An 18,539-nucleotide genomic window follows, 5' to 3' on the forward strand; every position below is an offset into this window, starting at 1 on the left:
ACTCGCTAACGGAGATTTGCCGCATTAACGTCATGTTAACGAGATTAACGTTGACAGCACTAATTTATTTATATTTCTATATTTTTATTTATGTATTTATAACAGTAGCTATTTTTTCCTTTTTCAAATGTATCTATTAGTATACTATAGGTAGTGGGGGAGGGATTGAAACTGTGGTCTCAGTGAAGCATGCAGCTTTTTTTTTTTAAATAACTAACTAACACTGTCTAGTGTCTGTGTTTGAGAAGGGTGTCAGCTCTTTTCACTGCAAAATAAATCTACATAAGGGTACTGATTAAAGAACCTTGAATTTGAACTTGAATAGCAAAAAGCATTAGACAAGTGAGACGAAGCCCTGAGAGGGCAAGGCTCTGACAAAGCTACACAGTCACCTCAACTGATTCTACAAAATAATAAATGCTAAAATAATTGCAATACAGTTGCAGAAGTTATTGAAAATACCTCCAAAAGCCTTGGATTCTCATGAGCAGCTAATTTCCCCAATTCAAACACACCTTGGATGAAATTGCTTTAATTTCCTGCTTTTTTCTCGCTTCTTAGACAGCTGTCTTGAATTGACATGCTTCTCTCTTTAAGGTTTTGCAGAGGACATTGTTTCTCTGCTTGTGATTTTACACCAGTTTTACCCGTCATCATTTCACTAGGTAAACATTTTAGGTAACATTGTATAAATTCTGAACAAAACCAGGCCTTTTTCAGGGATTAAGGGTTCGGATTACTGATATATTTCCTTCAGCAGTGGATTTAAAGGAAGCCTTGAAAGTTGATGTTGACTTCAGTTGTTGCTTAAATAAGGAGAGATCACTTGGGAAAACGGACCATGGTTTTTGAGATAGAGAAATGAATTAATCTATCTGACGATTAGACCCCGATGACCCATCATGGCTTATTGGAATCTCAGTGGTGATAAGATTTAGAACAGAAACCCTCCAGAGTCTAGACCCTGGTGGTGGTGAATGTGAAGACTGAGGCTTGGATGGGTCTCTGACTGAGGTGTGTGTGTGAGGTGGAGATGGGGAGGACGTGGGTTGCACGACAGAGAGTCTGAAAGAGAAAATGACAGAGAGCGCAGATTTAAACCACACAGAGTTGAGGCTGATTGGCTCAAAGAAGGCAGGCGGAAAGATGATGTAATGATGAGTAATGATTATGCACAAGCTTCCTAAAGACTGCGATGACAACAAATTCACTTCAGAAACATCTCTCTGTAGGTGTGTATGTGAGTGCATTATGTGCATGTCTTTGCATGTCTTTCATAGAAAAGCAAACAGGATGGTGTGAATTAACCAATATAGAATGCATAAATGAAAACAAAAGAGAAGAAGAATACTTTGGAGATCTTTTAAATGTAAGGATTATCAATAAAGAGCAGCGCCCTTGCTTAGGAAAATGTATGTGTGCTTAGTACTGAGGCACTGCACACATGACGCGAGCTTGAGAAATGTCTGACGGTCCCTTAATGTGTTCATTATACTATGGGAGCAAAATATATATCTCTATATATAATGTATGGCAATACACAACTAATGAACACTGGTGTGATCACAGAACTAACAGGACAACAGCTAAATACTAAAATTTTAATGTACGTACGCAAGTAATAAAGTCCCGAAAGACAAAAAGTCCAAACGGTAACTAAGTATTCCTGAACTGTGGACAGTTCTCTGAAACAGTTCGGACTAAAACGCTTTCTGCTTTGGTGAATTAAAAGATGAGTCGAGTGTCCTGATTGGTCCAGAGTGCGGACGCATCTTCATGATTGTTAAGCGTAATTCTTTGTATCCAACTACAGACTTTCATATGGATGTGAACCTGTAATGAAGCTACTGAGTGGATGACCTTTTGAACAAAAGTGATGGATCTTCTGATGCATCATTAGGACTAAAAGACAGGAAACATGGGAAGCCTGGGGTCCAGCTGAATCTTCTGGCTTAATCAAAACATTCAAATGATTCACAACATTTTTTATGGCTGTTATAAACAGAAGCTTTGCAGAAAGAACTAAAATCAAGTCCATTTTGCAGTTTGTGAACCACAAGCCATGTGCTGCCTACTTTAATTAGTATAGCCAATATCTCCAAAACAATCTACATGAACACGTAGCACTGAAAGAGGCATTTGCTGAATTTCCCCATTGCAGAAACGCCTCACATGAAATCGCAGTTGTCTTGATTTGACAACCTTTTTTCCACGGGGAAAGGTTTTACAGAGGGCATTGTTTCTCTGCTTGTGATTTTACACCAGTTCTACCAGTCATCTTCTCACTAGGTAATGGCCCTTTTAATGCGCAATTCCATTCAGGCCCGTTTAATGGAGATCATTATGCTGTAAGAACTCCAGCCATTTGTCAGATTGGCAAAGCATCAGAACACTGTTTGCCTCGTGCCGGAAATTAGCTTTCTCCCCTCACTCTGCAGATTCTTACCAGGCAGGAGAGTTTCTATGATGTTTCAAGTCAGTAAACACTCGACAGCACTCGATGTGGTATTTACACGCGCACATCTCGCCGCTCAGTCACAGCGTGAAGAGTGCCGAAGAATCTGTCAACTTCCCATTTTGTACAGTAAGACCGGGCTGTCAGCTGTCGTGACAACTCCTGTCTTAACGGTGCTTTTCTAAGTAAAGGTGTTCTATAAGATGCCAAAAGGGTTCAAATGTTCACCATTTTTCCTTCCTCACATCAAGACTCACTCGCTTGTTGCCCCCCTGTTGTCTGCTCCATCTGCAGTTCAGCTGTCGGCTTCAGATCTCATTTTGGGTTTTGAGTCGCTGCTGAGAAACTCAGCAGGAAGATGGGAACTGATGCTCTTAGACCAACAGAGCAATACCAGGGGCCTCTTTAAATGTTTGTTCTTTGCGCTAAATTGACCCACCTGTAGCAGAGGAATAGTTGCTGGATTCCACCACCTCCAGAAACAGAAGAGGAATGTACAGTAAAGCAAACGTGTTGATAAAAAATTCAAAATATTTCCTTCAGTGTTTGCTATAAATAAAAGCAAGACTGAAAGACAGCTATACCGCAAAATAATTTATGACCGTAAATATGTGGGCTTCTGTGTGTCATGTTCAATTTATGCATGTTTATCCTTTTGTGAAATGCTCTGACAGGTGAAGATGACAGCCTGGCCCTCAAGAAGAAAGTAACCGTAGAAGATATTTTTGGTGCAGACCTTCACATCCATGACCCGGACGCTAAATGGCTGAGCGGTGAGTGAGCGAACGCGTGTTTCACGTTTAAAATCCGTCTCTTGTGTCAAAACACAGCCGTCACACAGAACATAACATCGGCATCAAAATCAGGCGTACACGTACATGCAGCAGCCTGGTTTTTCCACCTATTATTCAAGTTCAGGCAGTTCAACTTCATTTGATAACTGTAAACTGTTCAAGGTTTAAAAAATAAAAAAATAAATAAAAATGTAAGTATCATCGTATAAATTCTAAAAGGAGTCCGGCCTTCTTCCAGCAATTAACAAGTTGGATAACTAACATATTTCCTGCAGCATTGAATTTAGAGGAAGCCTTGAAAAGTTGTTGCAAAAGTGTCCAAACTTTTTGTTGAATACTTACAAAACACTCTGTCGGTACAAAGAAGGTGTTGGAACACCCTGTGTTTCTAAACCCGTGATACATCATTAGGACTACAGTGGTGCAGAAGGAAGAATAGACCCTATTGGCATTGAAATTATGGGGAAAAGCTTAGTAACGCAGGGAGCCCGAGGGTTCATCCCGCAGCAAAACACCTTCATTACATGGAAAGTCCAGCTCAAGCTGGTTTGGGATGAAATTAATGCAGGGGTGAAAGAAAAAAAGGCTGCAAATGATACACCACATTTTTGTGCTGACCTTTTCAAAACCACTGATTTATATTCATCGCAGAAAGAATTCAAATCATGAAATCAGTTTGGCTGCTGGATGAGAAGTATACAGTTTTCATTTAGGATTTGAAGATTTCTAGAGATAAAATAAAACTCTATTTGTTCAGATGTTGTAAAAACTTTGATTGGTAACATATTTTCTTGGTTTGTCCATACAGTATAGTACAATAGAGTGATTATATTTTCTCATAAAAAAAAACATTGATAGTCAAGTCACACACAGCCAACGTGCTAGAGCAAGCCCAAAGCCAGACACACTCAAAAAAATAACTCTTTGAATGAACATAAAAAAATCATGGAAAGAATTTCCACGTAATTAAATTGCTTTATTTTAGCATTATGCAATTCTGGTATTCCAACTTAATGTACTTGAGTTGGACTAACTTGATTAATTAATGATGAATCAACTGTTTTACTACAGTTGAGTCCAACTTAATTTAATTGATTTGATCCAACCCATGCAAATTACGTTAGTGCAACAAAACATGCTTATTCGTAATAGAAATCAATTTATTAATCCATTTATTTTAAGTTCATTTAAAGAGTTATTTTTTTGGAGTGTTCAACAAAGTCTAGAGTCTGGTTAACATAAAATGTTAATGGATTTATAATAACTTGCACTCCATCCATCCTCTTATCTTTACCAGGGTTGCAGTGAGGCTGGGACCTATCCCACATGTGATAGGGTGGGAGTCAGAATACTGGAAAGGTCAACAGTCTATCACAGAGAGACAGACAACCATTTGCCCTCATGTTCACAGATATTTTAGAAACACCAATTAACTTAACCCTAATTATTGCGGCAGGAAACCAGAGTACCCAGAGAGAACCCACTGCAAACTTGGCCAGATTGCAGATTTGAACCCAAGACCTTCTTGCTGCGAAGCAACAGTGCTAACCACTGTGCCACCGAGCTGTCAATCTAGACTTCAAAAAAATAGGGAAACTATGATTAAAAGGCTTTATATAGAATTTTAAAAACCACAATAAATAGCTGAGGCATATACGTAGTGTGTGTATGGTTGTCTGTCTCTTCTAACCCCAGTGATTTTCCTGTGGTTTGAACTCTTGTGTGATCTTGTGAATTTTGTGAATCCAAGCAACTAACCACTCTTACTAGATTGTATCATGTCATGTCACCCAATTTCATTTTTTTAAGTGCACCCAGCAATAAAGGGAGGCATGGAAATGATTCATAAAGAACAAAGAAAAGCAAAATGAAGGAAAAAGAAAGAAACGGTGCAAAATATCTGACGCTAACGAGTGCAGTGTTTCTATATCTAAAGTTTTGCATTTATTGAACTGTCCTGTCCTTATAAGATACAAATGAGGATCGGTTTTGATTAAGTTGCTGAGCGAGGTGCAACAGCACAAATAAACTGATATAACTGAGCAAATAAAATATGAAATATTTTTAAACCTTCTTGTTTCTAAAGTTCCACACTACCTCAAATAAACATTACAATTAGTTCAACGAACAATTACTCTGATTATTCACCTTTAACACACGTTACATCCTTGGAGTCTTCCTTTAAGCCATTCAATACAAACGGAGCATGCTGTGTGCCAGTCAAAGTGAAAAGATGCACACTTAATCAGCGTCCCTGTGTCCTCTTTTGCCTTAATAAGGTAGAGAATAGGAAGCTGCCAGCTGAGCTCATAAAAGCTGGATCAGCTAAGTCTGTGCCCCCTGGTGTTCAGCAGGAGAAGTGCTTTATGTTGTTGAATCAGCACTACTTTGTTCCTGTGGTGGTAACTTTATAATAACATTGCATCATGATAGATATGATGATTGATAGATAGATGGATAGATGGATAGAGAGATAGAGAGATAGGATCTTCTGCCTCCATCTCCTCTATCCCTACCATCCTCTGTCACACCCACACCAACCCTCTGCATGTCCTCCTTCACCACATCTTTGACTCTTTGAGGTTTTCCTCTTTTCCTCCTGCCTGGCAGCTCCATATTCATCATACTGTTACTAATATATCCACCATCCCTCCTCTGCACATGTCCAAACCATCTCAGCCTTGCTTCTCTAACTTTGTCTCCAAACTGCACGACCTGAGTTGTCCCTCTGATGTACTCATTTCTAATCTCGTCCCCCTTCAACTGTGCCACCTGCAGTTCTGCCTCCTGTAATAAATAACACGAACAGTATAAATATAAGAAACAGCAGCAAGAAGGTTTGATACAGAGATGTCTTTATGTCCTGACAGGCGTGTTCACCTGTCACAAATAAAAGAGAGCTGTTGTACTTTTTTTTTTTTTCACAAAGGAATGATTTTTCCTGAAGCGTTCTTCATGTCAGCCCTGCTGCCTCTGTAGTGTGCAATGGAGTGGGTGCGATGGGTTGTCCATGTTCAGTGACCCCCTGTCTCTCACTGACTCAGTGCCTCCAGTGATGGCAATAATGATTCCAGTCTTGTTGATCCTGCTGGCATGTGTGGCACTGATGATGCCCTCCCAGTAAACAACAGCAAAACAAATGGCACTCGTTGCCACAGACCACAGAAGTTACCAGTAGTTACTTCTTTTTCAGATTAATATCATACAGAAAGAATAGTATAAGAAGTTTTTAAAAGCACAACAAAGTTAAACATTAAAGCAGTATTTTCTACCCTTTTGGCTTCTGGCTTCAGCTTACTCAGTACAAATGTCTCTGATTTCAATAGCTCATCTAAATTGTTTTTCCATCTGAACTTCATTCTCAGTTTCATTGGGTACTTGGGTACTTTCACTTGGGTAGGGCAGGGGTGTCAAACATAAGGCCTGGGGGCAAGAAACAACCCGGCAATCACTACAATCTGGTCCACTGGACATTTGGAAAATGTTGAGTGTTTTCCATACATATTAAACCAAACTAATTAAGTGATAGATCCACAATTAAATGACAGAAAAGTTCCTGGTTTTTTTTCTTTTAGAAATTTCTGTTTTTAAAAAACAAAACGAAAAAAAAAACCACCCCAGATTTTTCTGTGAATTAACAAAAACTATATTTTATAATTACAGGATAGTCTGGGCAATGAACTGCTAGAATGGTTTCTACACAATTTTACACATTTATCATGTCGCCTCACTGATCCAACCCAATTAAAATAAAAGTGGGACGATGTAAAATATGTTTCACGTTCCTGCTGTAGCGGCTACAATGGTTGTAGTGTAATTAAATATGAATAACTTTACATAACGGCATATTACGTCACACTTGTTTTTGTTGCTCAACAAACTTATGTAAAGTAAAAATGAATAAAGTAAATAAAGCAAAATGAATGCTGATGCAATACTGTTCGCATAAAAGCACAGAGAAGGCGCTGCCTTGGTGGAGGTTTGGGCTCTTATACCTTCAAAATAAAGTTCTGATTCAGATTTCAATCAATTTTTAACTCATCAAGTATCTCAATGAAAAACACACACAGAGTCTAAAACAAAAAAAAAAAATTGCTTGTAGTTTGTTTTTATGCTCCCCTCTGTGTATCCACTACTTTTTACATTTCTGTTTGCCGAGAGATGAGAAGAAGGCGATTGATTAGGGGGGAGAAAAAGCATATTTGGTCAGATATAAAATCAAATCTAGTCATAAAATGTCATAAAACATTTATATTTTCTGAAATGTTTGCAAATCTGAGTTCTGCTTTATGGTTCTTACAGTCATACAGAAAGGCTGCCTTAATTAGTAAACAGTGTTCAGATCTTCTTTGAGAAGTGAAAGTGCTGCGTTCAACCTCTTTGTAAAAGTCGTACTGCGGTTATTAGCTTGACACACACTGCGTAAAAACACCTGAAGACTCGCATGTGTACTTTTAAATGCAGCTGTTACTTTTCATGTAGCGCACAAGCACAAAACGACCTTACATCTGTCCTTTTGTTCCACTGTGCAGATTGTTCGACTGATTACTTACATTACAGGCTTATTAACATATAATTAGTTAAGTTCGCGTGTTTCTGTGCCCTTCGCTCACAGCCCTGATGAAAACGTCCTCGGCACCTGACAAAACTCCAGGAATCAATTATGTGACATTGCATCTTGTCAGCTACATTAATGCAATCAACCCCCATTTGGCGCTAATGACCTTCTGATAAGAAACCCGATGGGACAAGCTCACACTTGAGCAGTCCTCATCAATATTTTGTGGGCTACATTCACAGCAGTGCGTAATTGATCCCCACTGCTCTTTGATCACCGCTCGCATCGGTAGTCTTTGGACTCACCTATGAGTTTCTCACAGACTCCGATTCAAAGGCAAAGTATTCGACCTTCGGATTGATCTCTAAAACAAAGAGCTCCCACTGTCTGTCTGAAGTGCTCGTATTTTTGAAATACACACAGAGAACAGAGCGTACGGTATATAACAAAACTCACTCCATCCTCATTAAATTCAATCCATTTAATCCAGTTTTACCCTAGAAAGCCCTAGAAGAGTGAAGGCAACTTTAAACAGAGCCCTTTCGCAACCAACGGCAACAACAACAAAAATTCAGCAAACATCCCTTCCCATGTTTTCAGTTCTTGTCTTCTTTAAAAACTTTGTGTGTGTGTTAGGCATCATGTTTTCATGTTTGAAAATACCTCCTTCATCAGTGTTTTGTGATCGGTAACACAGGTCACTGGTCTTTGCTGTGTCATCAGTGTTAGATCCACTAATAATGTTTTTCTTTTCTTTTTCATGATGTGTGACAAATATGAAAAACACTTCTCTTGACGAGAGGACAGCTTCACGCGACGTCCTTCTTCTTGTCTTGTTGTCACAGAAACCTGTCTCAATGCAAACTCGCATAAACTGCAAAATTATGCGTTTTGCCCAAATCCTTTTGGCAATCCGGCTCCTCCCATACCTCAGCAGAAACAAGGGAGCGCAAAAATGTCCACAAAGGTTGATATGACACACTGCAACACAGTTTGAAGGTCACTTCCCAACAGGGTGCATTCATTCTACACTCCTACAATTTGTCCACATCTACTCAATCATCCAGAAAAGGCTAACAGAACTCCTTCACCTTTACTCTAGAAGGAGTGGAAATGTTATTTAGGAAAGATCACTGTCTGAGTTTCTAATATTAGATAGGAGAGAGCATCCTAGGCACAGATTTTGAGAGACTCTTGTTAGAGACTGCTGGGTCATCGTGACCTCTAAGTCCTTACAAAATGGAGGGGCCTGCTCTGAAAAGAAAAGCCTTTCACAGTCCCTCCTAACCACTGCTACAGCAATGTCTCAGCTTAAGGTCAGTCCTCTAGTTTGCTCTGCTTTGTTCAGGTGAGTCCTTACCAGGTGGAGTGAGAAAGCAGTGGTTTTCTCAGGCTTCCATAAATATGTCCATGCAGTTAGCTTTAATTAGAACTAATAATACATTTTATTTAAAATGTATAATTACTTTTGTTGCCGTAGTCACAGATGAACTGACTTTTATTGCACTGAGGTTGTATTTTGAGGTCTTTCTTTGCAAGATAGTCTATTCAATTCAATTCAATTTTATTTATACAGCACCAAATCACAACAACAGTCGCCTCAAGGAGCTTTATATTGCAAGGCAGACCCTACAATAATACGTACAGAGAAAAACACAACAATCATATGACCCCCTATGAGCAAGCACTTTGGCGACAGTGGGCAGGAAAAACTCCCTTTTAACAGGAAGAAACCTCCAGCAGAACCAGCCTCAGGGAGGGGCGGGGCCATCTGCTGCGACCGGTTGGGGTGAGAGAAGGAAGACAGGATAAAAGACAGTTTTGTGTTGTTGTTTTTTTTAGTAATGAATAAAATCAAATACTTGAACCTTTTAAAATAAAACTTTTCAATTAATTAAAATTCATATCACAGGTCATACATATGAGAGAAGTACACAAAGCAATGACGGCTTTGCCCGATGTACCAGATAACTGAAACAGTGGCGCCTTGATGGGCTGCAATTAGTCGTTAATATTTCAAGTTTTTGTAAATCAGGGTTTTATCATGGTAAAAAAAATGCTAGCAGTACAAATTAAAATAATTAAGAATCACTGAAGCATATATGTGATACTGTGTGGGGGATCAGTAGTTATATATTATTAATATTATTTATGATAATTTAAAAAGCCTGTGAAACTACAGGAAAAAAGCATCGACTGAATGGCCTAAACAAACTTTCTGGCTTCCAGCTGAAATGTTTCTCATAAAATTAATTAATTAAATTTGGCTGAAAATGACACATTTTATATGCATCTGTAGTTCCTGAAAATTGTCAATGATGGGATGTGAGACAAGTGCTTTTGAGTGACACAAACAGATGGTAGCAAAATGTATTTTGCTTACCTGTTTCAGCCTGAGCTGAGACGCTTTCATTGTAACATTTTTTTTTTATTATTATTATATCTTTATAATCAGATATTATCAGCTTTAGGATATTGATATGCAAGCCTGTGAATTGTAATATTCAGGCTGATGAAGAAAATACAGTTAGTATAGCAGACACTTCCCTTTAGAGGAAAGAAGACATGAATCTCTCTCTTAGTGCTAAGCTAAGGTCGCTGGCCCATTGAACACTCAGAGCCTTTCTAACACTGACCAGCGGGAGATACGTAATTCATTACTGTTAGATCATAAGATAAACCTTGTAGTTTTCATATAAAACAGATGAAAGGCCTGTGTGGCAGCTTACTGCTGCTTTAAATTACAACTGGCTTCATTAAAAACACTTAGCTGTACATAACCTGCCCGGAACCATAATTTATACAAGCAACTAGCTGGTGAACTTGGTTGAGCCTTTGATGGCTAAAAAGAGATATTCCCATGAACCCCAAGTTATTTATATTGCCCTGCAACTGTTGGATGCATAAATAAATGATGAGTAATGTTGTCAGATCAACTTAAACAGTAATGATGTTGAGTTTCAGTCTTTGCGCTTCACCTCTATGTTCCCAAAGTGCTCAAAAAATCATCCAAGAAAAATTTTAAAACATTTGGCAAATTGTAGGTTAAACTGGATACTAAAGTGGAGTGGTGTAATAAGGTGGTCATTACTACATTATTTCTAATTAGTAGTCATATTAAACCCATCTTCAAATTGTGCTTTTATTTAAACTGTTATTGTGTTGACAACTTCTGTCTACAGGTAGTCATGTACTACCAGGCTACCTAAATATTACACCTACTGGAGCTGCTTAACCATGGAAACCAATGGCACGAAGCTCCCAGCATGCAGTTTTTGTGCTGATGTTAATGCCGCTTTGCAATAATACCAATTACAGCTGATTGTGAAGTCTCTAGGATGGAAGAAATTTCACAAACGGTGTCCCTTCTATTACAGTACGACACTTGAATTCATAAAGAGCCATTCCTTCACAGATGTTTGTAAAGGCAGGCTTCATGGCTAGATATTTGATCGTATACACCTGTGGCAAGAGGACTGAAAACACCGGAATACAAAGACTGAGATGACGTGGACCCTCCACAACAGTCCCAGTTTCCCAGTTTTTCCCAAGGGGGCTAGCCCTTTGGAATATTAACACTGGATTAAAGGTGTGGATTTATACTTTTACCCCTGTAGTGTATATACTGAGAAATGCCCTTGTGGTGGGACCTGTTGCAGTAATTATTACACAACAGGAAAACCATACTTGCTGCACTTTCGTTGTCTGTATCTGAGAACAGGAACTGTATAAAATATCATCTCACCCTCTGGTGTTTGTTTTTCATTCAAAGACAATGAGCTGCTGTATCGTACAGCGGAAGGGGATGTTGTCCAGCTTAACATTGACACCTTGGAGCAAAGGGTTGTCGTTCCAAACCAGCTGTTTGTGAGTACATTTTCTCCAAGAACAGTAACTTTACTATCTGCTGCTGCTGCTGTGTGTTCCTAATGTGAGTGTGTCTGTATTTTTGTCTGTATCCCATCCAGGATAGATCCAGAGCTGCCAAGTACCAAGTGTCTCCAGACATGCAACATGTGCTGTTTGCCTTTGAAGTAAAACCGGTGAGAAATCTAGCTGGAATATTTTGTTTTCTCAGACTTTGTCCTTTCCTGACCGCAACTTTGTTCTCTTCCACAGAAATACCAACACTCCTATGAGGCGAAGTACATCATTTACAGTCTCGTGACACAGTAAGTGTCCTCTTCCTCGACACGGCTTTACTATGACCATATGTAGCCTGGCACTGACATCAGCGCCATTTACCTGCGTACTCTAAAATCTTATGGGAATGCTTTTTAATTCACTTTAGTTTGGGGTGAAGCTTTTTGGCCTGTTTTTTAGCCTTTCATCCATCTATGTCTGCTTAGTTCTCTACTGTTCTGTATTTGTAGCGAGCTAAGCAAAGTCAGCTTGTGCTAAAAAAAAGGACATGGTTGATTGATGAAGCCTACAGTGAGGGAACAAGGCTGAAAAACACATAACTTCTTTGTCTGACTGTGCATTTATATTGGCATATAACACATGTGATGTGCATGCAGTATACAAACCAGCAAGTATGTTCTCATGATGTGTTGTCTTCACAGGGAAACGTGGCCTTTAAATCCCCCTGAGGTGCATGAAGCTTTCCTGCAGTTTGCCGGATGGGGGCCCCAAGGCCAGCAGCTGGTAAGAAGCCTGTACCCTTGGGATTACACTCCCTGAGTTCTAGCTCGCAGGTAGAGATCTGTCAGTATCAGTCTGCCCTCGCAGAGGAGGCACAGCAGTGGCTTGTCACAGTGGCACAGCCAAACCTTGTGGTAATACGGTTTATGCACTCTGTAATGACCACATTTAGACCTCTTAGGTGAACGTCCTTTGCTTTGACCTCCATCAATGTCAGCCAAGAAGATTTTTGCTTTGTGACAGCTCGCGAGCCGGTGAGAGACACAGTGGCAGATGGCGTCTTGGTGGCACAACCCTTGGCTTGGGCAGTATGAGGTTGCTGGGAGAGGAGCAGTAGACACACAGCAATGATGTGTGTGCATGTGCCTGTTTTCATTTTAGACCACAGCATGGTGAGGATATGTTGGCTTTCTGACACATCTTCAAATGTTTGAGGGTGTAGGACTGGAGATAAGCATCAAGGTTACGGCAATGAGCAAAGGGTTGCATTGCACCAGTGTCGTCACAAAGGTCAGCAGGCACGTGTTTCCACACGTGTTGGTCTGTGATGTCTGCCACGTTTGGGGACAGCTCATGTACAAGGATTCCGTTGCTTGGAGACAGTCTGTATGATTATGGAAACAAATTCTGAATCTTCAATTTAGTTTCACGATTTCAGTCTACTGACAGAAAATTGCTTTTTTCTTTTTCTTTTTCTTTTTTTTTTACAAAAGAAAAACATGTTTTGCTGCTTTTACCTTTTAAAACATGAAGAGTACAGAAATCGTTCCATGATAATGTTCAAACAGAAGTCCTTGGATTTAGCATAGTTAAAAGATGTGTCTCTCTATACACAAAAGGATTTAAAATGAGCTCTACTGAGAAAAAAAAAAGTATCCAGCTATTGTGAATCACTAAAACTATTTTGTCAGTGAAACACTCAAATATTAAAATAGTTGTCTGTTTTTAATGGACTTCAGTAGAGGTCAAATACTGTTGGTCAATCTGTAACTTTTTTTATAATGAAAACTCTGAGCTGTGACTCAGATCTTAGAAGCAAGAGATTTGTTTAGCTGTTCTATAATTCCATCCATCTTCATCCGCTTTATCCGAGGCCGGGTCGCGGGGGCAGCAGCCTAAGCAGAGAGGCCCAGACCTCCCTCTCCCCAGCCACCTCCTCCAGCTTATCCGGGGGAACACCAAGGCGTTCACAGGCCAGCCGAGAGATATAATCTCTCCAGCGTGTCCTGGGTCTGCCCCGGGGCCTCCTCCCGGTGGGACATGCCCAGAACACCTCACCCAGGAGGCGCCCAGGAGGCATCCTTGTCAGATGTCCGAACCACCTCAGCTGGCTCCTTTCGATGTGGAGCAGCAGCGGCTCTACTCTGAGCCCCTCCCGGATGGCCGAACTTCTCACCCTATCTCTAAGGGAGAGGCCAGCCACCCTTCGGAGGAAGCTCATTTCTGCCGCTTGTATCTGCGATCTGTGAATCGCTACCTTATCGTGGTGGAGGGGTTTGTGTGTCCCAAGGATCCCAGGGGCTATGCTGTCTGGGAGCTTTTGCCCCCTGGTAGGGTCTCCCATGGCAAATTGGTCCTGGGTGAGGGACCAGACAAAGAGAGATTCAGAAGACCCTTATGAAGAGAACATTGAGGGAACAGTTTACCCTGCCTGGGATAGGGTTACCGGGGCCCTGCCCTGGAGCCAGGCCCGGGGAGGGTGCCCGAGGGCGAGCGTCTGGTGGCCAGGCCTTAGTCCATGGGGCCCGGCCGGGCACAGCCCAAAGAGGAGACATGGGCCCATCCTCCCGCAGGCCCACCACCCGCAGGAGGCACCATAGGGGTCAGGTGCATTGTGTGCCGGGTGGCGGCCAGGAGCGGAGGCCCTGGCGGACTGATCCCCGGCTGCCAAGACTGTTCTATAATTTTTTATGGAAAATCAGCTATTTTAGGAAACCATATCTAACATACACCATACTGCCAAAAGTCTAGCTGCACACTCACATGAACTTGAGTGTCGTCCCATTCTTAATCCATAGGGTTTAATATGATGTCGGTCCACCCTTTTCAGCTATAACGGCTTCACCTCTTCTGGGAAAGCTTTCCACAAGGTCTAGAGGTGTTTATGGTAATTTTTGACCATTCTTCCAGAAACACAGCTTTGAGGTAAGACGCTGATGTTGGACAAGAAGGCCTGACTTGCAGTCTCTGCTCTAATTCATCTCAAAGATGTTCTGTCAGGTTGAGGTCAGGACTCTGTGCAGGCCAGTCAAGTTCTTCTACATCCATGTCTTTAATGACCTTGCACTGTACACTGGTGTGCAGCCATGTTGGAACAGGAAGTGGCTATCCCCAAACGGTTCCCACAAAACTGGGAGCATACAATTGTCCAAAATGTCTTGGTATACTGAAGCATTAAGAGTTCCTGTCAAGGATCCTAGTAGATTCTTAGTGATCTGCCATCCAGGAATGGCTGCAGTAAGCGACTATTTTACACGTCCAAGTTTATAAAGCATCAAAAATCACTAAAAAAAAATCTGGTTCTCGATCATTAGTGGCACAGTTTCCTCATTAACTTGTGTATCTTTTTATTCTTGGTAATGATTATGCTTACCTGCAACTGCTTATTGTCATTATATATCCTGAAAGAAAAACGTGGAACGCTGAATCTGTCGTGCAATTTACCTGCGTAGCTGAAGCCCATTATGGCTTATTCCTTACTGAGCTTTTTTATTGTTTAAAAACTATTAAAAACAAGTTAGCAAGCAACAGTGCTGTGCTGGGCGACATGTTTTGTCAACACTTGTTTGAGAGACATCTTAAACAGCTCTGTGCTCTCACAGCTCTTCATTTAGCCTTTTTATGTTATACAAAACTGTATATTTAGATTGTGTTGACACAATATTGGTTTCGTTGTATGAAAAATGCTAGCCCATCCTTTACTGAGCTTAAAAGTTTCATCAATCCAGCACCTGATGGTGTTTTGTTTCATTCTCTCACTTACTCCATTTTTCCCTTGTTGACTTTAAATTATTTTTCTGTTTAGATTGTGTTCCTTAAACGAGTTACGGCCCCGCGTTTCATCGGCTTTTACTTCAAAGCTTTTCCTTTGTGCTGTAATTGCTCTTATCGTATCATTTGCTTAAATTACAGATACATGGCTGTGAGAAAATATTAACATTTCAAGTGTGTGATGAGAGTTTGCCTTTTGCCGAGGGAAGAAAGCAGGTGAATTTGCATATGGTAATAATGTACCTGATTGTTCCTCTCGCATAGCTGTTACTGTAGCTCTGCGTTTGATTTAATGAACCACCAAGGTTGTGCAGGAAAGGAAAAAAAATGAGATGAGCTCTCGTCTTTTGTCTCTCTGTGACCCGGTGGTGCGTTTTCTTTTTTTCTTTTTTTTCTTTTTTTCCCATAACAGTTTATGAATATAATGATTTCCCATTAAGTTTATCAGAAGTGGAGCAATTTATCATCAAGTGTTTCATCAGCACAGAAAAATGTGCCGTGTGTGTTTGTGCCTGTGCCTGCGTGCAGCCGAGCATCAGATGTACAGTGAGAGGAGCCAGGAGATGAATCCTGTGACGCTCCCCTCATTAAACCACAAGCAATTACTCCACCATGACACTGCAATCAGTGAGGCTGGGTCAATGCGCGCGCACACACACACACACACACAGCGGGAAAAGAGATTGTATTGACACAAATAAGACGATGGATTTAAGGGAAAATGACCAGTGAAAGTTTTATTTGACAAAATTAGACGTCTCGCAACTTCTCGCTCACCAGCACACATCCCAGGACGCAACTTCAACAACACAAATGAGCAACCATGCTGCTCGCCCTGCTCAGGTAGCTTTGATGTTGCTGCTTTCATCTCTGCCCTTTTGAAATGGCTATCTTTTGGCTTTTTGCACTTTCACTCTTTTCTCTCATCTAATTCCCTTGAACATTAAAAATCACCAAGCAAGTGAGTGTGAATCCAGATACGGATGCCTTACAATTGTAGCTCTGAGAGTCCATTCAGTATTATTTATGACTGTATCAGTTTTGTTCTGAAAGTAAATCTCAACCCTGAAACTTAATGCATGTCTTTTAATCATTTGGTTGGCTGAGGTTTTGGGGGTTTTTTTTATGTAACTCTTTGAATCCTGTCCCACGGCTGCTGTCCCACGGCTGCTTTGTAACACTCGCCAACTGCCAGCTTCCCTCCTTTTTACACTGCCCTGCATTGATCTGTTTTCCTCAGATGTTGATCCCACAATATAAAACTTTGATTTGCTCAATAGCATCCAAAGATCAGAGCTAAAAGGACTTCTGTCTTTCTGTTTTTCTCCATATTACAAGTGATGTGAGGCTTAAATTTCACTGAAGAGGGTACAGCTGACAGGCTAGTCACACCATCACGGCCTGAACTACAGACATCAGACAGTCTTGCATTCATCTGCTTCATACTGGCACCTGTTGAAGCGGTGAAATCACTGGAGTTTATAGACAGAGGTTTTTAAGTGTCCCACGCTCATCTGACAGCGATGCGTCTAAATTCCTTCAGGCGATGCCTCTGTGGGTGCCTTAAATCAGGCTTAAATCAGCAGTATAACCAGCAATTTAGCACGGGCGACCCCCTGCAGACAGCGCAGAGTTCTCAATGAGCAAGGCGGGAGGGGAATCATCAGCTGGCATCTACATATGTTTTTAGCAATGTATGTGTGCCTGCAGGGCCGAAGCCGATTCCAGCGCCTTGATTAGCAACAGAAATGGTTTCATGCTGAGCTGAAGAGGAACCCAATGTGAACTATAATGAGGGAGATTTCTTTTAACACTCGTGCATTAAGCAGGTGTTGACTGAGAGTGTTTCGGCTTGGATTAAGATAATGTTGTGTTGTTATTACAAAAAAAAAACTCTTACATTTTTGGCTTAAAGATTTCATTTTTTTTAATGCAAAAGTACAAGAAATATTAATGATGATGGCTACTCTTTCACCTTTTTTTGTTCAGGTCTTCATATTCGAAAACAACATCTACTACAGAACGACTGTAGAGAGTCGAGCGATCCGCCTGGTGTCCACTGGCAAAGAAGGAGTTGTCTTCAATGGCCTCACTGACTGGCTGTATGAAGGTAAGATGACTTAAAAAGAAAGGTCGTACCGAAATACAACAACGCTTGAAATAATATTGAGTCCTTTATGTTGCAAATGCTGGAATTTTCTTCAGAGTTCAGATCAAAGACGGATTTCTTTCATCTTTAACGAGTGGTTGAAGTTGAACTCAATTATGGATTCTGAGAATGAATTGCAAGGGCTCAGTGCACATCTCATTTCGAAACCAGGCCAGCTAATATGTTATTATAAAGTCTCTGCTTTTCAGGAAGGTTTTCTACAACATTTCAGATGCTGGGTATGAGGATTTTGTCCCAGTGAGCCACAGGGGCTTTAGTGAGGTTGGACTGTGATGTTGACTTCATTTGAATTGATTTTAACAGCCCAGTGTTGTTGCATGGGGTTTAGGTGAGGAGTCTGTAGAGGTCTGTCCAGCTTTTTCTCTTTCTCACATTGAGGATTTGTTGCGCCAAGAGCATAGACTGAATAGAAAAGATGGACATAGTCACTGTAATGTCGTCCCCTGATTTCTGGATTATTTTTAAAATGTCTGAGAAATTCTGTCTTCAGTGCGATTTGGATTTTTAAAAATCAGACATGGACATATTCAGTTGATAGGGTAGCATAAGGACATTTTTAACTAATGCAAGTGTTGCCCAATTAGCTTGTTCAGCAAGGTCCATTAGTGACATAAAATGTGGTCACCCGCTAGCAAATAAGTCTAATACAAAACCTACTTACTAGAAAAATCATCCGGCTCTGTGTCTAAAAAGAGCCGAATGGTGAACAAAACAAAATACCAACTAGCTGTCACTCACAGTGGCCAAACATGTAATATTACACATGTTTAAGAAAATGAAGCACCCTCTGTAAAATTGTCTTGAAACGTAAGCACAGCCCATGATTCAATAGCTTGAAGAAAGAGCTTTAGCCCCAATAAGTTGAATTAATTGTTTTCTTTAAATTTATCATTTTCTTGCAATGTTGTGCAATATTAGGTTGTTTCA

General features: G+C 40.6%; 1 protein-coding gene across 4 annotated transcripts in view; it reads left to right on the forward strand.

Moving 5' to 3' along the window:
* Positions 1-18,539, forward strand: part of LOC146497733 (A-type potassium channel modulatory protein DPP6-like) — a 97,533-nt gene that overhangs the window by 61,020 nt on the left and 17,974 nt on the right. For all 4 annotated transcript variants that reach the window (XM_085142038.1, XM_085142039.1, XM_085142036.1 and 1 more), the window contains 6 exons: positions 3,130-3,228; positions 11,580-11,674; positions 11,776-11,850; positions 11,927-11,979; positions 12,373-12,454; positions 17,432-17,552. In XM_085142038.1, the coding sequence (XP_084998164.1) occupies positions 3,130-3,228; positions 11,580-11,674; positions 11,776-11,850; positions 11,927-11,979; positions 12,373-12,454; positions 17,432-17,552 (525 nt within the window). The remainder of the gene's footprint in view (positions 1-3,129; positions 3,229-11,579; positions 11,675-11,775; positions 11,851-11,926; positions 11,980-12,372; positions 12,455-17,431; positions 17,553-18,539) is intronic.

The sequence above is a fragment of the Neolamprologus multifasciatus genome, chromosome 18 (genome assembly GCF_963576455.1).
Source record: "Neolamprologus multifasciatus chromosome 18, fNeoMul1.2, whole genome shotgun sequence".
NCBI classification, from domain to species: Eukaryota; Metazoa; Chordata; class Actinopteri; order Cichliformes; family Cichlidae; genus Neolamprologus; species Neolamprologus multifasciatus.